Here is a 27,465-nt window from a genome sequence, read left to right as displayed (position 1 = left end):
AGAGGCGCCAAGCACCTAAGATGAACGAACCAGTTCGTGCGTTTTTTTTTTCAAAAAAAAATAAACATAATTGCATCACAACAGGTTATATAGATAGGGGCCACGTTATCCCAATCAAAATTTCGTAGCATATGCTTGATATTACAAGTTGAAGATTAAGCAAGTGTCTAGCTTCTTGCTTGATGTCCTACTTGGTTTCTTTGCCTGAGTGCTTCGGGGTGTTTATTTGGTTTCCTTGCGTGAGTGCCTCGGGTGTGTGTATTTGGTTTCCTTACCTGAGTGCTTCTGGGTCTACGCAGGCAAAGATTTGGCTTGCTGGCCAGCTACACTGTAACATGATAGAACGCAATGAGTTCAGCATGATAGAACACAGAGTCCACGGTGACACAGCATAACAGCAAGCACGGTGAAGGCCAGTACCTTGTTGTCAGTTAACAGATACTGTAACCTTGTTGTCAGTTAACAGATACTATAACATGATAGAACGCAATAGTACAGTAGTACACGGTGTTAACAGAGTTGCATCCTGGAGATCAAGGAAGCCAACTTTGCACAGAAAGGAGTATGTGAACTTCAGCCTCTTATTAAAGGGTTCCAAGACCTAAGCAATTGCTACCTAGAAAAAAGAAGCATTGGAAATACTTCCAAAAGGTTGAAAGAATGAAAACTCCAAATTCCAGTTTGGTTACTTGCAGCAGAATTTTTAGAGTCAACAAAAGGCATCACAAAGAATCCTAGGTGTTGAGAGAATGAAAACTCCAAATTCTAGTTTGGTTGCTTGCAGCAGAATTTTGAGTCAACAGAGGCATCACAAAAAAATCCTAGGAGCACCGTGAGGGGACCAATTTTCAGCAAAAGATGTGTTGCACCATGTCTTGACAGGACATGCATGAATTTGTGGTTACAAACTATTCATACATACATGGTACAGTTTGTACAGCTACCAAAAAAATGATCTGCCGTTGCGCCGTTGCTATGATTCGGAGAACATTATCTGCGACAGACTCGAACTAAACGAATGTGTAGTTCAGATTTCCGTAACTCGCGAACCATCTCGATCCTCAGATGTTTTCTGCTGTGTGACATGTCATATACATAGTACCGAATCATGCATCAGAAAAAAGCAATTAACCACATTGTTTCCTTTTCTGGGCCTGCGAAATGGAAAAGCATCTATTAGTTCCATGTATTTGAAACATTTTACGTTATTGTCTATCATATAAAGCAAATACAAAGCTACTGAATTCTAAAATGGATCCTTTATTGTCCACAAATGGAGGCACACTACCAATCACAAGTCATAGCTAATTACCTCTTGAAGTTTTCGGAACACCGACGCTTCCAAATCATTAAATCCAGTTCCATCAATATTGCTTGTCCTTGATTCATGTGTTTGTGTTGACCTCGCTGATAATCCACCCGATTCTTGAACAGGAGCAACATTTAATGGAAACAGAGAGAAATGGTTCTGTATTGCTAATAACTGTAAAAAGAGAAACAAGTATTGGTCATTGCACAATGCAAGTAATATAATTCAAAGACAGGAAATGTCATTCAGTAATTATCCCAAATATTTAACAGAGGGGAGGACCCTACTATGATCAGATAAATAAAAACAAGAGCATATGCACAACCATGGAAAGAAATAACATAGTACAACAAGAAGAACCTAGTTGCCTGGTAACTTTTTAGAATTTGGTTTGCTCTCTGGATGACCACTCCAAACTTGTTCATTGAATTCTCCATGCTATCAGCATAAAGATGCATAATTATTAACTTATGCAAGATTACAAGTAATACATAGTTATGTAGCCTTGTGCATTAAACTGGGAATATTTTCCAACAATCCTATCTTATTATGAGTTTTTGCATGTCACTTTCCTGGGATAGTATGAGATGCATATTTGCCCCTACCAACCATTGTAAGATTCAGATCAAAGTAACACTAACACAAAAAGACATAGCTCCGGTAACTGACATAAGTCAAACTATTCTTAGTCAAATATGGAATGCACTCAAATGATAAAGGGTAGAGAAACAGGAATTACTGCAGCTTCTTTGGAGCCCATTACTACAATTGCTGAGCCCTTACTCCTTGATTTCCTTGTCTTGATAACAATGTCTTCAACTTTGCCAAATTTCTGGAAGAGATCCTCCAACTTTGCCGCATTGTACGAATCAGCACTCCCATCCCATGAAACCTTCAAGATCTTGCCCTTGTCCGTTTTCACTCCGTCCTGTGGGGTTCCACCCTTCTTATCTCCATGCGCCTGAACACATAACCAAATTGTGGAAATTGTTAACCAATAAATATCAATGACTCTGTTGGACAACCTCTTGCTTAGCCTTAGCACGGACTAGATAGGTACAGCTACAACCAATTTCCCCTCTGATCAAACTACTCAACAATAGCCTTGAAGAAATGCGATGCTTCAGGTGAACCATAATGTAAATGAGTCACAATTCAGGAATTTTCCCAACACCCAGGATCCAGAACATATTAATTTCTAATCCAATGAAATGGAAAAACAATAGCATGGCAACTGCATTCTATGCAATTCCCAGCCTCTTGCACGTCTTAGCATGGACCAGATAGGTACAAGTACAACTACAACCAATTTCCCCTCTAATCTAATCACACTACTCACCAATAGTCTTGAAGAAATGTGGTGCTTCACGTGAAGCAATATGTATATATGAAACACAATTAAGGAAATTTCCTGATACCCAGGATCCGAACTAGTAATTTCTAATCTAATCTAACTAAATGCAAAAATAATAGCATGGCAAGACGCTATGCATCCTGACCAATTCACTCAACAAACTAACTGAACAGTTTTCCAGAGCACGAAAAATACGAAGGAGAAATCGTTCGAGACACTTACCGAAGTCGATGGGGCACCTGATGCAGAAGCCTGCTTGGCAGCGCGGAACGCTGCGAGCTCGCGCTCAATGTCGACGGCCATCCGCTTGGCCTCGCGCTTGGCGAGCTCGTCGGGGTCGGCGGGATGGCCCGCGGCGGCGGCGCGCTCGCGCTCCTCGAGGTCGGAGACGGCCTTCCGGCGCTTGATGCCCGCGGCAGCGGCGCGGGCGGCGGCCTCGCGGCGTCCGCGGAGGCGCGCGTCGAACTGGCGGCGGAGGGACTCGTCACGGAGGAGCTTGTAGGAGCTCGAGAGGAGTTGGAAGTCGGCGGTGGCGTTGGGGTTGTCGGGGCGTTTGTCGGGGTGGCGCAGCCGCGACTGCGTCCGGTACGCCTTCTCGATCTGGTCGATGGTCAGCGCCGCGCCTTCCTCCCCCGACGGGAGGCAGAGCACCTCGTAGTGGTCGATGTCATCCTCGTCGTGCCCCGTCGCCGCCATGGCGCCCGAAGAGAGACGACGCCGCGGGCCCTAGATTCCGCTTTGTGGGATGGAGGCGCAGGGTGAGGGGTCGGCGCCGTGAGCAAGCGGAGGGTGCCCAAACCCTAGATCGAGGTAGAGAAAGGCAGACAGCCGATGGGGAGTTGCCGAGCTGGGGGCGCGCGTCGGGCTCACTGGCGAAGCAGTAAATTAAGGACGGCGGGACCCGGCCGGCGGCAGGCGTCGGCGGTCGCGGGAGGAGGCTCGGGCGGCGGCGCTGCCAGGTCGCGACTTGCGCCCCTCGTCCGACTCGTGCGAGTCGCGAACAGGCAGACGAATTCCACCCAATTCAATGAGATTAATTAGGAGGAGGGGTAGTTGGTCTTTTCCCGTGTCCTCAACAGATAATTAGTCTGGCTGGAATTATAAAAAAACAGATAATTAGTCTGGCTGGAATCATAAACGAGACAAATCCTTCGTGATGCCAAATATCAAAAGAATTTGAGAGCTCAGGGTTAAGGGTGCGTTTGGAAGCCTGAATCGTTTCCGTTTCTAAGAGGAATCACCAGAAACGGTGCCACACGGTTTCCAGCGCAGAGATTCGGATTGGAAACGTTTCGACCTACCTGGCGCCCAGACGCCCGGCTTCAGGCGCGCGTTCGAATGGACCTCGGGTCCTCCGAGTGTCACGCCCTCCGCACAGAACAGAACGTCGGTCCCGCACCGAACCTCGTCTCGCCCACCGCACGGGAACGGAATAGACTACGGAACCCGTCCTTCATCCGCTCCCCAATGCGCTCATGTCGCCGTTCCCAAACGCAACCCGTTCCCCCGCCGTGTCCCTGTCCAAAAAAAAACATGTAACACTTAAACTGCAACTTTGAAAAACATATGGAAAACTATATAGTGCAACATCGGGTTGTAAATACTGCAACATCAAAAAAATATATATTGCAACATTAAAAAATATACGCTGCAACATCGAAAAATATCTACCGCAATAACAAAAAAATATCTACTGCAACATCGAAAAATATGTACTGCAATGTTGAAAAACATGTACTGCAACATCGAACAAACAATTCCTGCAACATCAAAAAAATATGCACTGCAACATCGAAAATTATGTCCCGCAACATCAAAAATTATGTACTACAACATCTCAAGCAATAGTACTGCAACCTCGCAAAAACATCTGTTGCAACAACCAAAAAAAATCTCATTGCAACATTCGAAAAACATCTGTTGGAACATCCAAAACACCCATTGCAACACGGGAGGAGAAATAGGGACCCTGAACTCGCCGGAACCCTAGCCACCGCTGCACCCCTCAGATCCAGAGGAGGAGCGCTCGGATCCAGAGGAGGATGAGGGCTCAGATCCAGAGAAGACCTGACCTACTCATCGGAGCTGCCGCCGTCGTCCTCGTCTCCGGTGGGGGTCGCATGGAGGTCGCGGAGGGAGAGGGAGGGAGGGGCAGCAGCATCCTGCCGCACGGCACGCGGCGTCCGTCCCGGGGCATATGAGGCGAAAGGAGGAGGAGAGGCAGAGGAACCCAGCTCCCGAAGCGGCCAAGAGCAAGAGCTGCACGACCGCCGAGAAGGGCTGACACGAGGCCCGGAAGGCGAGGAGGAAGTGCGCGGTGGCGGCGCGGCAGCTAGTGGGCGCGGGGGAGAGCGAACGAGTAGGGAACGGGATGTGTGGGTCTATGTGGGTGAGGAACGAGAACGAGCGAACGGCTCGGTCGAGTATGTGCGGGTCTGTTCGGCGGATGCCCGCACAGTATCGTTGTTGGAAACGTTTCGCTTCCGTTCCCGGAACGGTAATCGCGTGGTTTCGCACCGATTCACTCCGTCTTCCGCTGCCCACCGTACATGATTTGTTGAAAATTACAACAACTGCCACCGCCTCCCTGGCCGTTTTTCCATAGAAAAATAAACTAAGATATACAATAGAAATACAAGTATACATATTTTGGCTGTTTTCCTGTAGAAAATAAAACAAGAAATACAATAGGATACCAGCATACATACTTCGGCCATTTTCCCATAGACAAAAATCTATTACCAGCTAAAAATTTCTAAACATATCGTCTGCGTCCGCCCGTCCCCCCCCCCCCAAAAAAAAAAAGTTTCCGAAATAAAACATATACAGCAAAATAAAAAAAACGTTCCTGAAAAAAAAAACTATACGGCAACAAAAAATATACAGCAAAAAATTTAAAAAAATGTTTTGAAAAAAACCCCGCCCTAGACGGCAACAGAAAGTATACGTCAAAATATAACATTTGGCAAAAGTGGACGGTTCTAGGTGAAAAATGCAAAGAAATATAAACACAAAATAAATAGTAAAAGTGAATCGCAAGATTTACATAGACTTCATGTTCCCAATACAAAGTGTTTTGTTAGTTTTTTGTCTTTTTCGAACAATGCACAAATTGACTGAAACTTAAAAAAACTATATAAAATAAAAAACAAATACAAAAATTATAATTCAAATTTATTCAAGTTCCTTTCAACCCCGAGTGCGTGTGAAATATAAATCAAGCCTAAGAGCATGTACAACCAAATGACAAAGTTAGTCTGAAAAGCTTGAAAATTGTCAACTCAAAAGTCAGCATTATAAATCCGTATGTGCGGACCAAAAGAGACTCAATGTGAGGGTCGTAATCAATCTGGAACAAAAGAATTGGCATACACGTGAATTATTACGAATACAATCAAAAAGCCTAAATACATTTGGAAATAGTTTAGGTTCCTCATGCAAAATTATTTAATAGTTTTTAAATATTTTTTTTAAAAATGATCGAATCCTTCACAGTAGACATGGACAAACAAACGTGACCCCGTGTAACGCATAGACACATATCTAGTAAAACAGAAAATATACAATAGAAATACCAATAGACATATTTCAGTCGTTTTTCCATAGAAAAATAAAACAAGAAATACAATAGTAATACCAATGCTCATGTAGCAACTCAAGAAAACCTCATCATATATAAGAGCACTTTGATCTATTCCACCACATTCATCTCTATTCAGAATCTGAAACCAGACAGCCAGCCAAACGGTTCCAACAAGTGATTCTCTCATATCTGAATCCGAAACGTTTCTCCTAAAATCTAGATCCCTACCAAACGGATTCTAAATTTTAAAAGACCTGCAAATTGAATGTCAAATATTGAGAGGCACACGAACTTAGAGTTAAAAATCAAAATTTCTCTAAATTAAGGCGATGGAAACACAAAATCTCAAATCGTAGTCTGACTGTTCTCGTGCGGCTTCCGTCGTTTCCTATAATTATCTTTGCCAAATTTACTGACTTTTTTCTTTTGCAGCAGCCTTTTTCTGACTCAGGTTATTTTGAAAGCACAAACTAGTCTCCAAAAGGCTGAATGACAACCATAAGTCTTGACTTCGTCTAAATTTGTATTAATCCCTTTTCAAGTTTTCCTGGCTTAAATTTTATTGGTCTCTCTTTTATGTTTTCCCTAGAGCAATATCTTGTTAGCTTTTATATTTAACTCGGGAACATAAAAATTGGTCACTACTCCCTCTAGTAAAACACACACACACATCTGACTTTGCATGATTTTCAATATATATTTTGACCACTATTTTCTTCTAATACGGAGTATATTCCAACATCCTTCCAATTCAAGTGATTTTGTAATTAATTTAAATAACGTAACTTACACATTTTCTTTCTTTTTGAACATGGAAGGATTCTCCATTACTCATAAACTGCCGCCAAATCGTCGGCAATCAGTACACGAATACAAATTGGAATGCTGTCCATAATCAGACCTGCACCCGAACTCAAACTCGCCCCCAGGGCAGCGAGGCCATCAGCGGCCATATTACCAGAACGAGGAGTGTGAATTACATCATGGAAAGCAAAGTTGCTAGCTAATAAATCTTTCAGCTCCCTGATGAGGCCGCTCGCCGAAGAGCGCTCCAACTCCGCTGATTTTGCTGCTTGCACAACCATGGAAGCATCCGTTTCCAAAAGCACCCTCTGAATTCCCAAATCAGCCGCTCTTTGAAGAGCTTGTAGGCAGGCTATAATCTCAGCATGAAAGGCTTCTCCTATGTTTTCCAGCTTTCCGTATCCTGAGCTGATCAAGCCACCGTCACATTCACGAATCAGGTAGCCCCATCCACCAGATCGCGTGTTTTTTGAGAAAGCCCCGTCACAGTTGATTTTCATGGTATTTGCCGGTGGTGGCCTCCATGATTTCTGGACCTGTGCTTGGCTTCCCGGTTCCTTCACTGGCTTGAAAGATGACCACTCCGCTGCATATGTACTGGTCAGGTGTGCCAGGCGTCCGCTATCCCGCTGTTGTTCACCTTCCCTCACCACCAAAGATAGAGTAGGGTGATCACATGTCTTTGCACCTCATGTTTCATCTTCAATATTGCCTCCACTGTCTCTCTTGCTGATTGTAGACTCGCCAGCTCCTGCCGCACCCCCTCGAGCTGCAGTTCTGCCCATACATGCCGAACACATTTGCACTTGAAAAAAAGGTGTGCTCCATCTTCATCGAAGCGTCCACACATAACACATGCTGTGTCTAGCTTCATTCCACGTCTTTTCAGGTTAATCCGCAGTGCCAAGCTGTTATGCCCCAAACGCCAAAGGAAGTGGATCATCTTTTTTGGACAACTTAATTTCCATACCTGCTTCCAGAACAGATCATCAACTCGGGCAGCAGTCGCCGAGGCTGAGCCCCCTCCTCTGCGATCTATGCTTTTCTTTTTATCTGCCACAAAGACTTTATATGCCGATTTAACCGTGAACTACCCATTACTATTGAAGTGCTAAGCTGCCAAATCATCCATGCCTTCATGCACTGGGATGCAAAGAATACAGTCAACATCCTCCTCCCAAAATGTGTCCCTGATCAGTGCCTCATCCCAGGAGCCTGCGGCCGGATCTATAAGCTCATCAACACGTGAAAGTAGATTAGAGCCCCTTGGGGTGAAAGGTCTATGTGATTCATCCCTTGGAAGCCAGCCACTCATCTTCCCATATACGGACATTAGTTCCATCTCCGATGTGCCAAATGAGGCCCTTCTTCATCAGATGCAGACCAGATAGTATACTACGCCAAGTGTATGACATATTTCTCTTTGGTTTGGCTTTAAGAATATCACCTTCTGGGAAATACCTTGCTGCAAGCACCCGAGCACACAGTGATTCAGGGTTTGTCAATAGTCTCCATGCTTGTTTTGCTAACATGGCCATATTGAAGGCATGTATATCCCTAAAACCGAGGCCACCATCCTCCTTTGCCTGTGTCAGTTTGTCCCAGCTTAACCAATGCATTTTGTGATCATTGTCTTGCTGGCTCCACCAGAATTTAGCAACCATCGAGCTTATCTTGTCACATAGCCCCTTCGTAAGGTCGAAACACCCCATGGCGAAGGTTGGGATGGCTTGCGCTACCACTTTTATCAAGATTTCCTTCCCTGCCTTGGACAACATCTTCTCTTTCCACCCAAGCATCCTTTGCCGAATTCTATCTTTTAAGTAATTGAAAGTACCTGACTTGGACAGACCGACGTGGACCCGCAGTCCCAAGTATCGATCATTCACAGCTTCATTTGGAATTTGCAAAGTTTCCTTCACAGCCAGCCGGTCAGCATCACTAGTATTGGCACTAAAAAGCACATCAGATTTTCCTTTGTTGATAGTTTGGCCTGACACTTGTTCATATAGGTTTAGAATTCTCTGGATCTGCACTGCATTGTCTCGGTTTGCCCGGACCAGAAGAAGGGAATCGTCTGCAAACAGAAGGTGGGATATACTTGGGGCATTTTTGACATATCCGTACTCCTCTAATCCAACCAGCATTTTCAGCTTCACTTAGCAATGCACTGAACCCTTCCGCACACAATAGAAAGAGATAAGGGGACGGTGGATCCCCTTGTCGCAAACCTCGACCAGGTGCAAAGCTTGTACCGATGTTACCATTCACCTTGACTCGGTAGGACACTGAGGTCACACATTTCATGATCAAGCTAATCCATTCTTGACAAAACCCAACTTTACCATCATTACTTGTAAGAAAGACCACTCCGCAGCACTAGAAGTGTGTAAGCTCATAAGCTATCAATATATTGTCACTGATTCGACGACCCGGGACAAAAGCACTTTGATTCTCTGAGATTATGATCGGCAGTATCTTTTTCAAACGATTTGCTAGGACCTTGGATATGATCTTATATAGCACATTACATAGGTTGATGGGTCGGAGATCAGTCACCTTATCCGGGTGAGGCACCTTTGGGATTAGTGATATGATAGTTTCATTCTAGTGCTGCGGCATTTCTCCCCCGTTGAGGAATTGTATCACCTCTGCCGTGATCCTCCTCCCTACAGTATCCCAAAATCTCTTGTAGAAAACAGCCGCCATTCCATCGGGTCCCGGGGCTTTTAAATCGCCAATGCTGTCCAAAGCACCTTTAATTTCTTCCTCCGTAAAATCCGCCATTAGATGTTCATTCATTTCCGGCGTCACCCGGGTTTGGACAGCACGTAGGAGTTGTTAGGCACCACCATTTACATTTGATGTAAAGAGCTGCAGAAAATAGTTAGTAATAAAATCCTGCTTCTCTACTTCTCCTTCCACCCAACCCCCATCTTCATTTTTGATAGGCCCTATACTATTTCTCCTCTTTCGATCTGAGCAGGCCGCATGAAAAAATTTGGTATTCCTATCTCCCTTCTCTAGCCACCGAGCATGCGACCTCTGCTTTCACAAGATATCTATCTGCTCCTCTACTTTGTCTAGCTGAAATCTAAGCACCGCCTCCCTCGTCACCCCCTCCTCTGAAAGAGACCGTCGTCTACACAACTCCAGATCCTTTTTTATTTTTTTCCTCCGCTTCTCCCAGCCCACTAAGACATCTGAACTCCAACACGGCAGATTACTAGCCACCTGACCAACAAGCTGCTCAACCGTGGAGAGTCCCTCATCTATTCCTTGCTCCCAGCCCTCCTTCACAACCTCCGCACATTTCTCCTCCTCCAGCCAACCGGCCTCAAAGAAGAAAGGTTTACTCCCCTGGACTCTCCTTTCGGCCCTTCTCTCAGTTGAGATGATGACCGTACGATGATCTGAGTGTCGCGGATCACCATTCACTACTTGGACAGTTGAAATTTTATGAGCCAATCCATGTTAGCCAGAGCCCGGTCCAGACGCTCCCTGACATACCCTTGCGCCCTATGATGGTTATTCCTCCATGTATATACATCACCCTCAAAGCCCAAATCTTGAAGATCACAGTCCACGATGACCTCTCCGAATCGGTCCATCTATGACTGTGGTCTCAAGCTACCTCCCTGCTTTTCATGTTGGAACAAGATCTCATTGAAATCTCCTGCACACAGCCAGGGCAAAGCCTCTTGTGAATGCAAGTCTCTCAACAATGCCCAGGTCTTATGTCTATCTTCTGTTTGTGGGTAGCCATAAATACCCGTAAACCGCCACTTGTACCCATCATCCTCCAAAACGTCAACATCAATGTGATTCACTTGTACCCATCATTCCTCCAAAACCACATCAATTATCCCCCGCAGCCAAAACACTATCGCAGCAACCCCCCCCCCCCCCCCCGAAGCACTCCATTCTTCGCTTGTCAAGCTTTGTTTCTGACAAGAAAGGAATATCCGCACTCTCCGTCTTCTGGAGCTTTAGAAGACTACGAACTGTCGGGCGGTTTCCTAGACCCCGGCAGTTCCAAGCAATTAGCTTCATTGGGTCCCGCAAGACAGGTCCGCCGGCCCCACGCTCTTAACAACATTGTCCTGGTACAACTCCGACACCTCTGCCCCCTTCACTTTCTTCACTCCAGCCTCCTCCGGTACCTCATCTATGTCCATCTTCCTCTTTTTCTCAAGCTTCTCCCCCTTCCCACCATCTCCCTTCGCTGGCCTGATTTTGTCCAGCCGCTTGAACTTTCCATTTTTTCCACCTTTCTTCCCACCTTCCTCATCTCCTTTCGCAGCACCCCCACCATTTACTGCAGCAGCAAAATTAGGGTCATTCGGCTGCAACAGCAAGGCCTTCTTAGCCGGTAATTTATCCCCAGTTCTATCCTTCGGACGTCCTATTTGGGGGTGTGATGGTGTATTGACAACACTGTTGTGTAACTGAGCCCTGACCCCTAGGGCGGCGGCGGCAGCAGCAACAACAACAAAGCTTTTAAATCTAAAATAAGTTAGGGTAGACTAGAGTTGAAACCCAGCAGAAACAATCAAGGTTCAGGCATGTGAATAGCTGTCTTCCAAGCACTCCTATCTAAGGCTAAGTCTTTGGGTATATTCTATCCTTTCAAGTATCCTTTTATTGCCTCTACCCAAGTCAACTTTGGTCTTCCTCTGCTTCTCTTCACATTACTATCCTGGCCTAGGATTCCACTACGCACCGGTGTCTCTGGAGGTCTCCGTTGGACATGTCCAAACCATCTCAACCGGTGTTGGACAAGCTTCTCTTTAATTGGTGCTACCCCTAATCTATCACGTATATCATCGTTCCGAACTCGATCCCTTCTTGTATGACCGTAAATCCAACGCAACATACGTATTTCCGCGACACTTATCTGTTGAACATATCGTCTTTTCGTAGTCCAATATTCTGCACCATACAACATAGCAGGTCTAATCGTCATCCTATAAAACTTGCCTTTTAGCTTCTGTGGTACCCTTTTGTCACATAAGACATCAGATGTTTGCCGCCACTTCATCCATCCTGCTTTGATTCTATGGCTAACATCTTCATCAATATCTCCGTCTCTCTATAGCATTGATCCTAAATATCAAAAGGTATCCTTCCTAGGCACTACTTGACCTTCCAAACTAATATCTTCCTCCTTTCGAATAGTAGTGTCGAAGTCACATCTCATATACTCAGTTTTAGTTCTACTGAGTCTAAAACCTTTGGACTCCAAAATCTCCCGCCATAACTTCAATTTCTGATTCACTCATGTTCGACTTTCATCAACTAGCACTACATCGTCCACGAAAAGCATACATCAAGGGATGTCCCCTTGTATGTCCCTTGTGACCTCATCCATTACTAAGGCAAACAAATAAGGGCTCAAAGCTGACCCTTGATGTAGTCCTATCCTAATCGGAAAGTCATCCGTGTCTCCATCACTTGTTCGAACTCTAGTCACAACATTGTTATACATGTCCTTAATGAGCCCGACGTACTTTGTTGGGACTTTATGTTTGTCCAAAGCCCACCACGTAACATTCCTTGGTATTTTATCATAAGCCTTCTTCAAGTCAATAAAAACCATGTGTAGGTCCTTCTTCTTGTCCCTATACCGCTCCATAACTTGTCTTATTAAGAAAATGACTTCCATGGTTGACCTTCCGGGCATGAAACCAAATTGGTTTATAGAGACCCGCGTTATTGCTCTCAAGCGATGTTCGATAACTCTCTCCCATAGCTTCATAGTATGACTCATCAACTTAATTCCCCGGTAATTAGTACAACTTTGAATATCCCCTTTATTCTTGTAGATCGATACCAATATACTTCTCCTCCACTCATCAGGTATCTTGTTCGATCGAAAAATATAGTTGAACAACTTAGTTAGCCATACTATAGCTATGTCCCCGAGACATCTCCACACCTCGATTGGGATACCATCCGGTCCCATCGCCTTACCTCCTTTCATCCTTTTCAACGTCTCTCTGACCTTAGATTCTTAGATTCTCCGCACAAAACGTCTATTGGTGTAAACATTAAAATTTGGAGCTAAAAAATAGCCCTAGCCCCTAGGGCAAAGCTAAAAAAATAGCCCGGGCCCCTAGGGCAAAGCTAAAAAAATATAAAAACAGTGATTATGGTTAAAATTTTATCATATATTAAGGCTGGACGAGAAACTCGAAGCTCGTTAGCTCGCTCGGCTCGTGGCTGGCTCGACTCGGCTCGGCTCGGCTCGTTAAGATAACGAGCCGAGCCAAGCCAAGATTTTAGCTCGTTAGCTATAACGAGCCAACGCGAGCCGCTCGCGAGCTAAACGAGCCAAGCTTCCAGAAAAAAAAGTATTATTTATGATAGTTAGATGCATGAATACTATAGTATTTTATTATACTTGTATATATATTAGCGCATATTAATTTTTTTATTCGATTTAAGGTTGTTAGATTCATTTCTTTTGTATTATTATTATTCTCAAACTTTAGATAAATACAAATATTATATTTTGTATATTTTTTATACCTGGCTCGCGAGCTTAACGAGCCAGCTCGAGCTTTTAACAAGTCGAGCCGAGCTGGCTTTCTGGCTCGTTAGAGCTCGGCTCGTTATCTTAACGAGCCAGAACGAGCCGAGCCCAAATGAGCCGAGCCGGCTCGTTATCCAGCCTTATCATATATGTACCCTTAGATCACAGGGCTATGCCCTCACAAGACAAATGCAGACCTATGTCATCACAAGAATACACCCTAGATCACATGCCTATGCCCTCACAAGGCAAATGCACTCTGTACACTCTCTATCAAGTTGCTCTAGCTTCACAACGAGCTTTATTGCCCAGTATTTCCCTTCTGTTTTTTTTTTTTTCGTATGGAGCAGCTCCAGATTTTGGGGCCTGCATGACAGTTTTACACCCCCTCAGTTGCTTCAGGGTCATTACCAGTCGCGCATGACGTGGTAAGAGCCAAAATACACTCACTGTAACAATCAGCTTTCGTAACAATCGTTTCAAAATTGCTTGAAGCAAATGGAATAATGGCTTCACCTGCCAAAAGGTTCGTAATACAAATCTCAAACAAAATCTGCTCTTCGATTGTTTGCAGTACTAATTTGAGTACCACCAGATAACAAGAACAGCTTTGAACTGCATCAGTGTTAAGAACTAGTGTCATTTACAGCATGTGAAATCATGTACCGAATGTATATTCAGATATTGCAGAAGTTGACGTATTATTAACATAGCGTCTTAAAGAAGGCAAGAGGTTACTATCCCATCCTCATGGCGCTCCATTTCACTAAAATTTCAGACAGCTCACTCTGATATACTCAGAGGTTATTATAAGTACTCCTCAAAAATGGGTTGTGCTAAACAAACCATTTACACCAATTACGATTCACCGCGTCGCAATCCTCTCAATGGTACAATCTATTGTTCCGCAATCTTTCTGGTGACATATGGTAGAATGCCACCATGGTCGTAGTAAGCAAGCTCCACCTAGAGGTGATCAGTAACGGAAACATCAATAACCAGGATACATAGGCAGCATCAGCGGGTAATGCATGGAAAAGAACAATCATACCTCAGTGTCGAATCTGAGTGTGCAAGTGAACGACTTCCCATTATCAGTTGTCACGGTAACATCTTGGCCAGGCTTGATCTCACTCACATTGGTTGGAAGGTGGACAGTGTAGCGCTCATGGCCGGTTAGGCCCAGGGTGTCTGCATCCTCCCCTGCTTTGAAGCATAGAGGGATGATTCCCATGCCAGCAAGATTGCTGCGGTGAATCCTCTCAAAGCTCTTCGCTATCACAGCCTTCACTCCCTGAAGTCAAGTGAAGTAATCCCGTTACCCATTAGTGAGACTCAGAAGGTTAGTTAGGCTGAAGAAACTATTGTGGAAGCAACGTTACCTGCAGCATTGGGCCCTTTGCAGCCCAATCCCGAGAGCTTCCACTCCCGTACTCGGCACCAGCCAGGATAATAGTGTCATGCCCTTCATTCTTGTATTTCTGTGGCAAGCACCAAACAAAATTAGAGGAAATGGAAAATTAGATGTTACTAGTGCATAGATGTAGCTTGTATCACTGGAGTAGAAAATATGAGCTAGAATTATATACCATAGCAGCATCAAAAACTGCAAGTTTCTCCCTAGATGGAACATGGATTGTCTTGGGTCCAACCTCACCCTTCAAGAATTTATTCACAAGACGAATGTTGGCAAAGGTTCCCCTAGCCATGATCTCATCATTTCCTCTTCGGCTACCATATGAGTTGAAGTCCTTCCTTTCAACACCACGCTTCTTCAGATATTTTGCAGCTGGGCTGTCTGGGTGAATGTTTCCGGCAGGTGAGATGTGATCAGTTGTGATACTGTCACCAAAGTTCAGAAGGCAATATGCATCCTTCACTGGCCGCGGGCCAGGAGGAGTCATTGTCATATCCTTGAAGTAAGGAGGCTCATGGATGTATGTAGATGATGGATCCCAGGGGTAGAGAGTGCTTGTTGAGACTGACAGCTCATTCCACATAGGATTTCCTTTGGTGATGGACACATATGTGCTCTTGAACATGTCAGGGAGCACACTTGACTTGACAACCTGGCAGAATTAAAAGCACAATCATAAAGCCTATTCTGACTATATAAAAGGCTGTTCTGACTATAAAAGGTTTTACAGCACAAGTTAAAGGAAATATAGTCAAAGTTACAGTGTTGGGTGCTGACCTCGGCTATCTCTTCTGTTGATGGCCAAACATCCCGGAAGTAAACCTCTTTCCCATCTTTCGATATGCCAATAGGTTCTTTCTCAAAATCAATATTAACCTAAGCAGAAGTTAAAATTTACAAGTTACAAGCAAATGAAAAAAAAAATAAGGAAAAAAGGAAACATGGAAGTTCAAACATTGACTTGGAAAGTAAAATATTTTTTTGATGAAAAAAAAAAACTAAAACTAACTACATGATGATGAATTATTGGAACATAAATAGTAGGTGCATATACAGCTTTGAAGTTCCATTGATTAGTCTGATTCAACTACAGAAGTTGTATTTCTTAATTGTATTATAACAGCATTTCATTTAAAAACGTGTAGGATAGTCAAAACAACAGTGAGCAAGATTCAGTAAATCAGCATTTTTATTCTACTGAAACTACATAAAGGATAATCGAACACTAGAACGAGAACAACATACCGTGCCAGCCAAGGCATAAGCCACAACAAGAGGAGGGGAAGCAAGGTAATTTGCTCTGGTTAAAGGATGCACACGTCCTTCAAAGTTCCTGTTTCCGGACAATACAGCAGCAGCAACAATATCTATACAAAGAAGAGGAACGATAAGCAATGTACTCTATTTCATAACTTTAAACTTGAACCAGCCAATGACGTTAGAAATTACCATTCTCAGTAATTGCAGCAGACACGGATTCATCAAGCTCTCCGGAATTTCCAATGCAGGTTGTGCAACCATAACCAACAATATGGAAGCCAAGCTGGTCGAGATATTTCTGCAAACCACTGCGAAAAACAAAACAAAGAAACAGTCACGAAGCCTAGCCTGGCAGCACAAGAAATGAATTCAATTCAAGGAACCAAGATTTACCTCTTATCCAAGTACTTCTTCACAACACCGGAACCAGGTGCAAGGCTCGTCTTAATCCATGGCTTTACCTGATTGACACAAACCAGCGTTACTAAAGGATGGTTTCCATATAAAACATAGAGCAAAAGCAGCAATGGTTTTAAAATTGTCATGGTAATTGCCAGAGAATTTTAGCCACAGACCACCAAAAAGGAATATACCAAACCAACAAAGAAATTTAGTTGTGAACCAGTGTATCAATATTTTAGTCATGTTGGAAGATGAAGTCCAGAACCAAACCTCCAGGCCTAACTCACAAGCCTTCTTGGCAACCAAAGCAGCTCCCAGCATTACATTAGGATTTGATGTGTTTGTGCAACTGGTTATTGCTGCAATTACAACATCACCATGCTTAATCTTTGCAGGAGTCCCATGGAAAGAAAATTCTGCAACTTTGCCCTGTGATTCTTTGGGGACAGCAAAACCCTGCAATATTGTTGCAGTGAGCATAGCAAAAAGAAACTGGGAAATAAAGTACAGAACAATATCGAGTATAAACTGATTGGATCTATATCCTACTCCATCCATTACAAATGTCCTAAGTTATCTAACTTTGACCAAGTGTTTAGAAAAAAAGCATCAAAATCTACCATATCAAATTAATTTCATAAAATTCTCCATAAGAAATGTCTTGGTGGTGCATTTATTTTAACTTGTAGATGTCAATATATATTTTCTCAAACTTGGTCAAAGTTAGAGAAGTTTGACTCATAGAACAAAGCTAAAGTAAACTATAATTTGGAAAGGCGGGAGTGCTATTCAGTGCAATTGATTAACTTACAAGAGCAAGGCTGTGATTCAGCACATACACAATAAGTTGCAATCCATAAAGGAAAACCTTACCTTGAATCCTACATCGCTGTCCAAGCAAGAAAGCCAATCAGACTTCATATTCTTCAATGTCACTCGATCATGAGGCCTGTCAATAAAGTTCATCAAATTTAATACTAGATGAGGATAAAGATATGCTGATAGCTGAATAGTGTGATTTAATCAAGAACATTACCGTTTTGGTCCCGATAGACATGGTTCTACCTCTTCCAGGTTAAGTTCTAGATAGGAAGAATATACTCTTTCAACTTCAACCTACATCCAAGACAAACTTTAGGTAAAACAATATGCATATACTGAATTATCCGCTTCTGCTCAACATATGAAAGACAAGAACCTGGCTGTGATCAACAAACATCTTATTCGCACGCAGGTAGGACTCAACCATGGCCACCTAAAAATTGAAACAGCAAAAAAATTAGAATTAAGTGCTCAAGACTCAAATTGAATATATACACTCCAATTAGCTTACCGTATCATCACTTCGGCCAGTAAGCTTCAAATAGTCCAGTGTCTTTCCATCAACTGGGAAGAAACCCATAGTTGCGCCATATTCTGGAGACATATTTGCGATGGTCGCCCGATCAGCAAGTGACAATTCACTCATGCCTTGCCCTAAAATATAGAAGTTCAAATATATAATATTAGAGAAGCTCTTAATATAATGAAATCTAGAAGCTCTTAATAGAAGATGTTAATTGCAAAAGGTAAAAATTATGGTTACCATAAAACTCAACAAATTTCCCAACAACGCCATGTTTCCGAAGAATTTGAGTTACTGTTAGAACCAAGTCTGTGGCTGTAACTCCATTTTTCAGCTTGCCTGATAACTTAAAGCCAACAACACCTGGCAAGACCATGCTCATTGGCTGCACAAAGAAACAAACAACAATCAATATGTACGTATGCAGGTTACTGAAGCAGATTAACCAAAAAATAGGCCATACTATAGAGAACAGTACTTGTGCATAATATCTCTGAAGCTCAAGTTTGCGAACATTTGTTCTTTTCATTGAACATAAACAAAGATGAAGAAAACAAATGCTCCACAGTGTCAGAACCACTCTTTAGATATCAAAATGTACTTCACCTGGCCAAGCATTGCAGCTTCCGCCTCTATACCACCAACTCCCCACCCAGCAACTCCAAGACCATCTATCATAGTTGTGTGAGAGTCAGTGCCTACGACGCTGTCAGGGTAAAGGATCCCACCATTGTTAAACACAACCCTGGCCAGATATTCAAGATTCACCTAACAAAGTAAAATGGTGGATTATAAGTTTTCAACAGATAAAATAACCTTGACTGGATTAAGTTATTTAAAAAACAATCAAATGACCAAAATACCTGGTGGACAATGCCAGATCCAGGTGGAACAACAAGCATGTTGCGGAATGCAGAGGACCCCCATTTCAAGAACCCAAACCGTTCCTTGTTACGATGGAACTCAAGCTCCATATTTGCCTGAGCAGCATTTGCTGATCTTGCGACATCGACTTGTACTGAATGATCAATAACAAGGTCTACAGGTACCTGCAACCAGATGCCATATAATATCCGTATCAACAAAAATAAGCAGGTACACACTAACAATATCTATATGCATGCAAGCTATCTTAAGGGAATGAATGGAAAAGGAAGCATTAGAGGCTAAGTTAACAGGGTGGTAAATGGCTTCACAGAATTACTTTCAAAAATGAAAACATTAATAATTTACAGGAGGGTTAAAAAGCTCCACAATCAAGTGAATCAACTTAACATCCAGAGCCTGCCTTCATTGTGGGGGAAGGCCCACGACAGGACGCGCATGGCGAATGCAAACAATGTGGGCGCATGGTCAACCCCAACTGAAAGCAAGACTAACATTTTTCTCGAGCATGCAGGAGAGCTGTGTGTATCATTGCCTTAATACAAAAAGAGAGTTCACACACACACAGGAATCACATTTGTGTCTGAGCAACATAAATAAAGGATAACCCGACCTAGAATTTATCTACTGGAGCTAGGCGCTGTAATGAAAGAGAGTCCCTTAGGATCTGCCATATTCCAGAGCTGTGATTCCTCTCCAACGAGAGATGACTGTGGATAGGCCCTAACTAACTAACATGACACACAGGGGCGGATTTGGGCCTAGGGCCACTAGGGCCACGGCCCTAGGCGTGGGCCAAATCTCCCTTTATAGCCTCTTAATTTTCCCATGGCCCAGGTTGCTATTCCCATGAAATGCCCTAGTCTTGGCCCATCAACACATCAGCGAAGGCCTGCGTTTGAAGCTCAGCAGCTGCCTGCCGGCCTGCTTGCGGCTTGCGGCCCACTGGCACAACCAGGAAGGAATCGCATAGTGGCCCACTGGCCCTAGGCGTGCAAATTGGCCAGCTCCGCCACTGATGACACAGCAAATTTGTTAGCTATACCAGACTCCAGGCCCACCAGAATAATGATGTAGGAGTAATATGCTTGGCACCAACCTAAAAGGACATCAAGAAAGGCTGGCAAATAACGTAAATGCATTAGAAATTTATCAAATCTTGTCTCATATTAAAAAGGTGACACCTATTGTTGGTAACTGCAATAATAATGACAAAAATTATTATTATTAGCTAATACAAAGTCTCATAAACAAGCAAGATTCTTCCAGTCATGGTTCATAGCAGTTCATGAAAAGGGTTTAGCAGTCTACATAACAGGTAGTGTCCACACTGAAATATCGATTATGTCATAAAGCAAAGATTCATATAATAGTAATTGATGGTATATTGAGGGAAAAATGTGAAGCACGTCAACAATCAACACAGAAGAAAGAAACTAGGACAAATGGCAATAAGGAAAATAACATGAATGGCTAAAGAAAATGACAGACCAAATCAAAGATAAGATTGTCAATATCAGCATTGTGCTTAACTTACCAGAGGATTAATTTTGTTTGGGTCACTGCCAAGTTTGCTCATAGCATCCCTCATGCATGCAAGATCAACAACAGCCGGGACACCAGTAAAATCCTACCATTTAGGAAAAGTGAGAAGACTGAGTCATCAGTCAACTAGCCTCAAAGACAATATGATAATACTCCAGGAAGTAGAACTTTATTCCCATCAATTACAACTCGACAAGAAGTAACGCCCAGACTTATATAATCAACTCAACATTAAGAAATATATATGGGAATGCAATAATGCCACCTACACCTTCTGTTGTTGGCTACTATATATTTTTCATTAAACAAGTCAACAAATAGTACCAGTCAGGCACCCTAGAATTGGTGCATGGACAAAAGATAAATCATGGGGAACTCCACTTTCTTGATAGGATAGGAAAGTGGAACTCCAATTGCAAGATTCCTGCCACAAAGCCATTGACAGGAATATTGCCAGCTCACATTTATTCTATCCACAGAAGTTCGACAAAATGGAATAAGAAAAATTGAAAACATGTTGCACGATCAGTACCTGGAGGAGGACACGGGCGGGCTTGAACGGGATTTCAACTAGCTTCGGTGCACTTTTCTCCCAATCCAAGATCTTCTCAACATCGTTCCCGGTGACCTGGAAGTCATCGCAGTTCCTGATTGCCGACTCGAGAAGAATCCTTATAGAATATGGGAGCCGATCTGACAGAAGGAATGGCCAAATACATGGGTCAAATCATCAGTATTTTCAGCTAACTGAGACATACAAACCTACAAAGCTATATGGGAAAAAAAATAATGCGCTCAATGGATACACCAACATCATCGTCTCAGACAATTCGTGCATCCCAACATTAATAGAGATCAGAGACTGTGGGCCTGTGAAACGAACCCACCAATTCATCCACATTACACGCAACTGAGGCAGGAAAACAGATCGGAGGAGACAAACCTCACCAAATTTGAATTCAGCAACAAAAAATCATGATGAAACCACTCACTGCTACCAATCAACTAAGTCACCAAAATTGAGGACGGGAGCGTATCGAAAAAACATCCAAACTAACTCACCAATCCGCGGATCGGAGAGCGCAGGCAGGCTGTAGTACTTGCCGAACTCCTCTCCGCCTCCTGGCCTCTTGAGCCCCGTCAGGATTTCATCGTACGAGTTCCTGGTCGCTGCAGAGTGAGAAAAAAACAAGCCGAGACAGAGACGTCATCAGATGGCGCGACCCAGACCCGATGCGATGATTTGACCAGCAATCCCGCCCAGGTCGTCGCAAACCATACCAGCTGAGGCGAACCGGCGCTCGAAGACGGCGGTCGCAGACGACGCGGAGCGGGCGGCGGCGCGGTGGCCGCCGAAGAGGCGGCCCGCGAGGCCGGACGCGAAGGGCGACGCCGGGCTGGGGCGCAGCCTCGGGGTCGGGGTCGAGCGGGCAGGCGGGGACGAGGAGGAAGGGGCGGCGTCCGCGGCGGGCCTGGAGATCGCAGCGGCCGCCCCCACGCCGCGGGCGGTGGAGCGGGAGAGGAGGGAGCTCGTGAGGGGAGGCATGGCCGCTGAAGCCAAAAAGGGAGGAGGAGGGTGGGATGGCAAAAGTGGTGGGGGCGGGTCTTATATAGACGGCCGCGAATTTTGGGAGACGCGTGGTGGGAATGCGCGGCGCAAGGCGAGCGTGCGAGCTCCCGGTAGGGTTGCTGGCCTTGCGGAGATGGGTTTCGTTTCGTCTTGGGCTCGCGCGGGTTGTGCGGGTCTTCAAGGCCCCGCCGCCGCCGCGGTGGACAGCCGAGCTGAAGCTTCGCTGCGATGTTTTCTTGCAGACGGGGCCAATCGCCGAATGTGACGGTGACGGTGGGAATCTCTTTCGCTCCAAAGTGGGCGAATCCCGTAGGCCCGCGTGGCAGAGGCCATAGACGCTGGGACGGGCCCGCTGGTGCATGGAATTGGCAAGGCCACCGCGAAGCTTACCAGACTATGCGAAGTTGTGAACCATACGTATCCGTCATTATAACTCCAAAGGAAGATCTATTTGCACCTTGATTTTACCTTTTTAAGAAAAAAAAATGCTATGCTATACTGTGTCAGGGTGAAGGTTTTTCTCCCTCAAGCTATTTTTTTTTTATGTTTCATCTATTCCCTTCTCTGATGTATTATACAACTTCGACGGGGTTTGAGGGCTAAGAATATTTGCAAGGAGATATCCGTCTTAGAGGGAGGTTCATCGGCGGTAGGGTGGCCGATGGCGTTGGTGGACACATAGCGGAGCGGCGAGACGATGGTGGTAAGGAGGTCGTCGGATGTGGAGAAGGCTGTAACACCCCGGTGTTAAGCCTACATTTAGGCACTGCAAATTATGCATAGCATGCATCATAAAGCATATTAATCATACATGCCTAATCATGTAAATAACAACTGAAACACTGTTTCGAAACATATGAGACACGCTCGTGAAACATGAATGTTGCATATACTTGTTTAGAATTGTGTTTGCCCGAATTTCTTGCTAGATTAGTAAAACATGGTTGGCTACTATTGTAAATCATCTAGCAATGTTTAGTTCAAATTTTGGAGCAAGGTTTGTATTCAAATTAATTCAAAATTTGGCTTCAAAAATAAATTCCCAAAAATTAGGGTTTTGAGTTAAACATGGACTTTGATTTTTCAATTCAAAATCTAGAAAGAATTTGGCTTTGGTCATAAAAGCAAAGTTGTAGAGAATTAAATTCTAAACAACTTTCATTTTTGGTACATTTTCAAAAGAGGTCATTTTCTTGCTCAAAATAATATTTGAAGGAGGGCATTTAAAAATTTCTTGAAAATATAATTGAAAAAGGATTTTTTCTCCTTCGTGGGCCGCCGCCTCGCTTCTGGCCCACGGCCGAAGCCGGCCCAGCGCGCCAGCGAACCCGCCCGCGCGCGCCAGCCCACCTCGCGCACCGGCCCACGCGTCCCCGCCTGCCGCGCGTGTCCCGCCTCGGCCCAGCTCCCGCGCTGGCCCGCTCGTCCGGCCTGCTTCGCGTGCGCCGCGCCCGTCGCCGCGCCACGCCCTCGACCGCGTCAGGGCTTGCCCGCCGCGTGGCGCCACCCGTCGACGGCGGCCTGACACCGCGTCCACGCGCTGCGGCAGCTCTGGCACTGCTGGCCACTGCTTAAGCTACCGCAGAGCTCGCCCGGCATCGCATTTCCTGCTCCTCCCTTCGTCTCTCTCTCGGACAGCAGCAACGCGCACGCCCGCCATCGCCACCGCGCGCCGCACCTTGCCGGAGCTCGCTCGCCCGGCCATCACAGCTCGCCGGTGACCACTCCGTCTCGCCTAAAGCTCCGCCGTCACCCTGCGCACCCCGTGCTCTCGCTACTTCGCCGTGGTAAACATCCTGTCCTTAGTAATTGCTCGCCGGAGCACGGCTGAGCTTGCTGGTGGGCTCCGCTCCCGTGGATTCCCCCTTTCCGCTCCTCTTCCCGCCTTTACTTCGCGCGCACAAGCACCGCACGACGACGTTGAGTCTCCCGAGCGCCTCCTTTCACCATGCCGTGGCCGGAGATGCTCCACCGGCGACGACCCGCGCCGCCGCTCCGCCATTGCCGTCGCTGAGCCTCTCTCCCCTGCACCGCCCCTCCCTGTTCACCCCTAGCTGACGCGGTTTACCATGGAGAGCACGTTGGTGCCCTCCGTTTCGCCGGGGACCTCGCCGTCGGCGAGAGCCGGCCGGTCAACGGCGGCCCTGCCTTAGCTCCGGCTGACGCGTGGGTCCGGCTTGACCGCGGGTCCCGCATGGCAGCCCCTCTGGGTGTGCAGCACCGGGTGCACCCAGCAGTTTTGTCAGTTAATTTTTTAAAAGGGTTTAAGAAATGATTTTCAGAATTCTGTTTAAGTGCTTTAGAAAATGGTTGTGTACTCATTTTGGCTCCAAATCTGTTGGAACAAATTTTGCTAGGTTCCTTATCATCAGATCTACTTGGAAAAATTATTGCATGTCATTTTTGGGATACTTTTCCGTAGGATTTTATTTAATCATGTATATTGCTGATAACTTGAAAAATGTGTAGAAAAATCTATAGGCTTCAGAAAAATATGATTTCAAGTTTGTTAATCTTCTTATGTCATTTACTTCCTAGGAAAAATATGTTTCATGCATGTACTGTGGGAAAAGTTTTAGGTGTAGTTCAAGTACCTTTAATGGCTGATTTTTGTTATTTTTGCTAGAGAGCAAACTTTGTATAAAACATGCATGTGATAATTTTTGGACAGTCATTATATCCTATGAAGAACCTAGGAAAAATATTAATTCTGTTGTTTGACACTTTTCATAGTACAAAATAATTTCATGCTCATTTTTATGCTATAGCTTGTCATTTTTGTGTAGGATAGTTTACTTATCCAAATGCCATGAAATTTTTATGGTAGTTTGTTTAGGATAGTATTATGCTACTGTAATTTTCTCAGATTTTTAGGAGCATCAAAAATATATGTTGCTATTCAAACCTATTATTAATTAGGGTTTAAGCAAATGTTGCTTTAAGTGTGATTAAGAAATTAGTAAAGCTTTGGTGTATCTTTGAAGCATTTCATAAGATATGTTGACTTAACATATTAGTAGTAGAAGAGAATGCAGTAGATGACATGTGCTTGTAGTATAGTTTCTTGGATGATGTTGACTGCCTTGCATTTAAACATATCCATTGCATTCATCTCCTTAGATGCACCGTTTGCATAATCACTTACGCGCATTGCATCATACAGGATCGCAAACCGAGAACCCAGTCGTCATACTCGAGGAGCCCGAGGAGCAGCTCGAGGTGCAGCAGCAGGAAGTGCCAGAAGCCGACGAGGAGGACGTTGAGGAACTTCCGGAGTGCCCCGATCACCGTCCGAGCTCTTTCGAGAGAGGCAAGCCCCGGAGCATTTTTCTCCCGGTTTGTGATTATTTAATTAAATGCTTTACTTTAATTGATGCATTACGTTCAGGAGTTGTTTGCAACCGTTGCTGCATTATACCTTGTCTACCTTTGTTATACTATATCCTTGTTACCCTGGTATCCGCAGTCAAGTCAATGCTTAGCTGGCTTAGACCGGTAGAAGTCAGGTGATTTCCTATCACCTGCGAGCTATAGGTGGTTACCTGGATCCGCTTGGATGACTATAAAGTCATGGTATAACTAAGTGTTAAATGAAGTTGAGACCGGACGGAGACTTGCAGAGTTTTGGGCTGTAGTGTTTCCGTCTGTGTCGATTAAGGACCGACCGTTGTTGGGCCTCAAGTCATGTTGAACGTATGCCTTACATTTAGCTGGCCGGATAAAGTACCTTCCGACCGCGAAGCTGGGAGATTTTTCGGGCCGAGTAGATTGCCCGCAACGCACTGTGCCGGAGCAGGTGTGGTAGGACACGGGGGCGGGATGATAAGACCAAAGTGCAGTCGGTCGGCCCCCGGGTACATGTGGTTCCTGGCAAACTCGAGATTCCTGGAAAGTTGACTCGGTGATCAATATCTCACTTTAGCGGGTGAGTGAGGTTTGTGTAAGGAATAAATCACCAGCTGGTTAGGAATCGATTCGAATCGCCATCGCTCCTGGATAGTGAGCACTTGACTTGAGTTACTTCATCGTAGTAAATGTTTATGGAACACTTGGACAGTTATAATGAATATGACAGTATGGAAGTTGTTTAATGATCATTGGTTATCATTATTTGCTTAATCACGCGATCTTGGTTGTGATGTTGATTTACCGAGGTCTTTCGGGACACTCGGCGGACTACCGGGTTTATATGAGTGAAAGTATGGGTGTGTCAACGTGTTAGCGGGGACAACCATACTTGATCTTGTATAAATTGGGCGGTTCTGTCACAAAGGCTAGCTGGGTAGGTGATACCATGAATCGATGGGTCGACGTGGGAGTGGGAGTGGGAGTGGGGGGTTCCGTGACAGAGACAAAGAGTGGAGCATGAGCAATGTGGGATGGAGAGGTTCGCCATTGCCAAATTTTATTAAACAACATGTCTTGAAGAGGGGGGGTGAGGCGGAGTATATTTAGAATGTTTCGGTAGCTCTTCAATCTAAGATGCGGCGCTCGATTCATCCACCAAACTTTTTAGCGTCAGTTTCTACTGCACGCTACGATACTTGCAACCATGGTTTATGGCACGTCCAACTTTCGTGCAAGCCAAATGGCAAACTAGATTTGTACACGGAGATTTCGGGATGCAATCCAAATACACCCCAATGCTTCAATGTGCTTTGAGGCATATAAGGATCGTATAATAGCACGATATACACCATATATGATGACCGACAAGTAAATAAGACGGTGCCTAACGTAAGAGGTATTCGTTGTTGAAAATTTCATGATGTGTGGCACTAAAAGCAAATAATAAATGGATCCCACCGCAATATAAAAAAAAGTTAACAACCAAATATGGAGATACTGTGCTGCAAAGAACAGAGACTCGATGTTTTATGTTTCTTACAACCAGATCATGGTACTATTGTCTATTATTTATTGCTTACTTGTTTCATAGTTCCACAACATTATTATCCCGATACGATAATTGCATTTATTTACTCTCCCCTACTTGGTGATTGTTTCATTAATTGCATCTATGTATTCTAAGGATGGGTGATTCCATTCTACTTTAGGGCTTTGGGTGCACTGGCGTCTATCTTGGTGCGCGGTCACATTCTGAAGATTTTTTTGAGGTGAACTTATTCAACACCTGAGAAAATATATACCTCGGCAACAAAGTAAGCACCAGGTATATTAAAAGACATCCACCGGAAGTTTGACGATCGTTCGCGAGTTTTCTCTGGTGCAATAAAAATGGTGCACGCAGGTAAACTTGTGCCTCGGCATCGGCGGTGTGGTATGGTACCCTAGCCATGTGAATGTCGCTAATGCGTGCTCTATGTTCTCTTGCTTGGCTTCTTCCGATACCCTTTTTCAGTTTTTTTTTCTGTACCCATTATCTGGGAATCGTGTGCGCGCCTTGCTCTTTAGTCTTGAGGCACAATTTATTGACTTCTGTTCACAACATAGCC

At 44.5% G+C, this 27,465-nt stretch overlaps 2 protein-coding genes across 2 annotated transcripts; both read right to left on the bottom strand.

Annotated features, from left to right (window-relative positions):
• Nucleotides 1-194: 194 nt before the first annotated feature.
• Nucleotides 195-3,673, bottom strand: LOC136540688 (uncharacterized). Its single transcript, XM_066532700.1, has 4 exons — nt 2,886-3,673; nt 2,049-2,270; nt 1,313-1,483; nt 195-1,154 (listed from the first exon to the last, which is right to left on the bottom strand). The coding sequence occupies exons 1-4, from the start codon at nt 3,357-3,359 to the stop codon at nt 1,128-1,130; spliced, it is 894 nt and encodes a 297-aa protein (XP_066388797.1). The 5' UTR covers nt 3,360-3,673; the 3' UTR covers nt 195-1,127.
• A 10,508-nt stretch (nt 3,674-14,181) lies between these two features.
• LOC136535721 (putative aconitate hydratase, cytoplasmic) lies at nt 14,182-22,055 on the bottom strand. The gene is made up of 20 exons (XM_066528092.1): nt 21,721-22,055; nt 21,502-21,609; nt 20,972-21,132; nt 20,432-20,524; nt 18,873-19,058; nt 18,616-18,777; nt 18,250-18,394; nt 17,998-18,140; nt 17,863-17,919; nt 17,701-17,780; nt 17,538-17,613; nt 16,935-17,120; nt 16,656-16,723; nt 16,452-16,570; nt 16,248-16,369; nt 15,780-15,878; nt 15,175-15,654; nt 14,968-15,066; nt 14,637-14,879; nt 14,182-14,551 (listed from the first exon to the last, which is right to left on the bottom strand). The coding sequence occupies exons 1-20, from the start codon at nt 21,983-21,985 to the stop codon at nt 14,483-14,485; spliced, it is 2,961 nt and encodes a 986-aa protein (XP_066384189.1). The 5' UTR covers nt 21,986-22,055; the 3' UTR covers nt 14,182-14,482.
• Nucleotides 22,056-27,465: the final 5,410 nt, after the last annotated feature.

Source organism: Miscanthus floridulus, chromosome 2, assembly GCF_019320115.1.
Source record: "Miscanthus floridulus cultivar M001 chromosome 2, ASM1932011v1, whole genome shotgun sequence".
Classification (NCBI taxonomy): Eukaryota; Viridiplantae; Streptophyta; class Magnoliopsida; order Poales; family Poaceae; genus Miscanthus; species Miscanthus floridulus.
The sequence above is the reverse complement of the archived record's forward strand: the minus strand, read 5'-3'. Positions and strand labels throughout refer to the sequence as shown.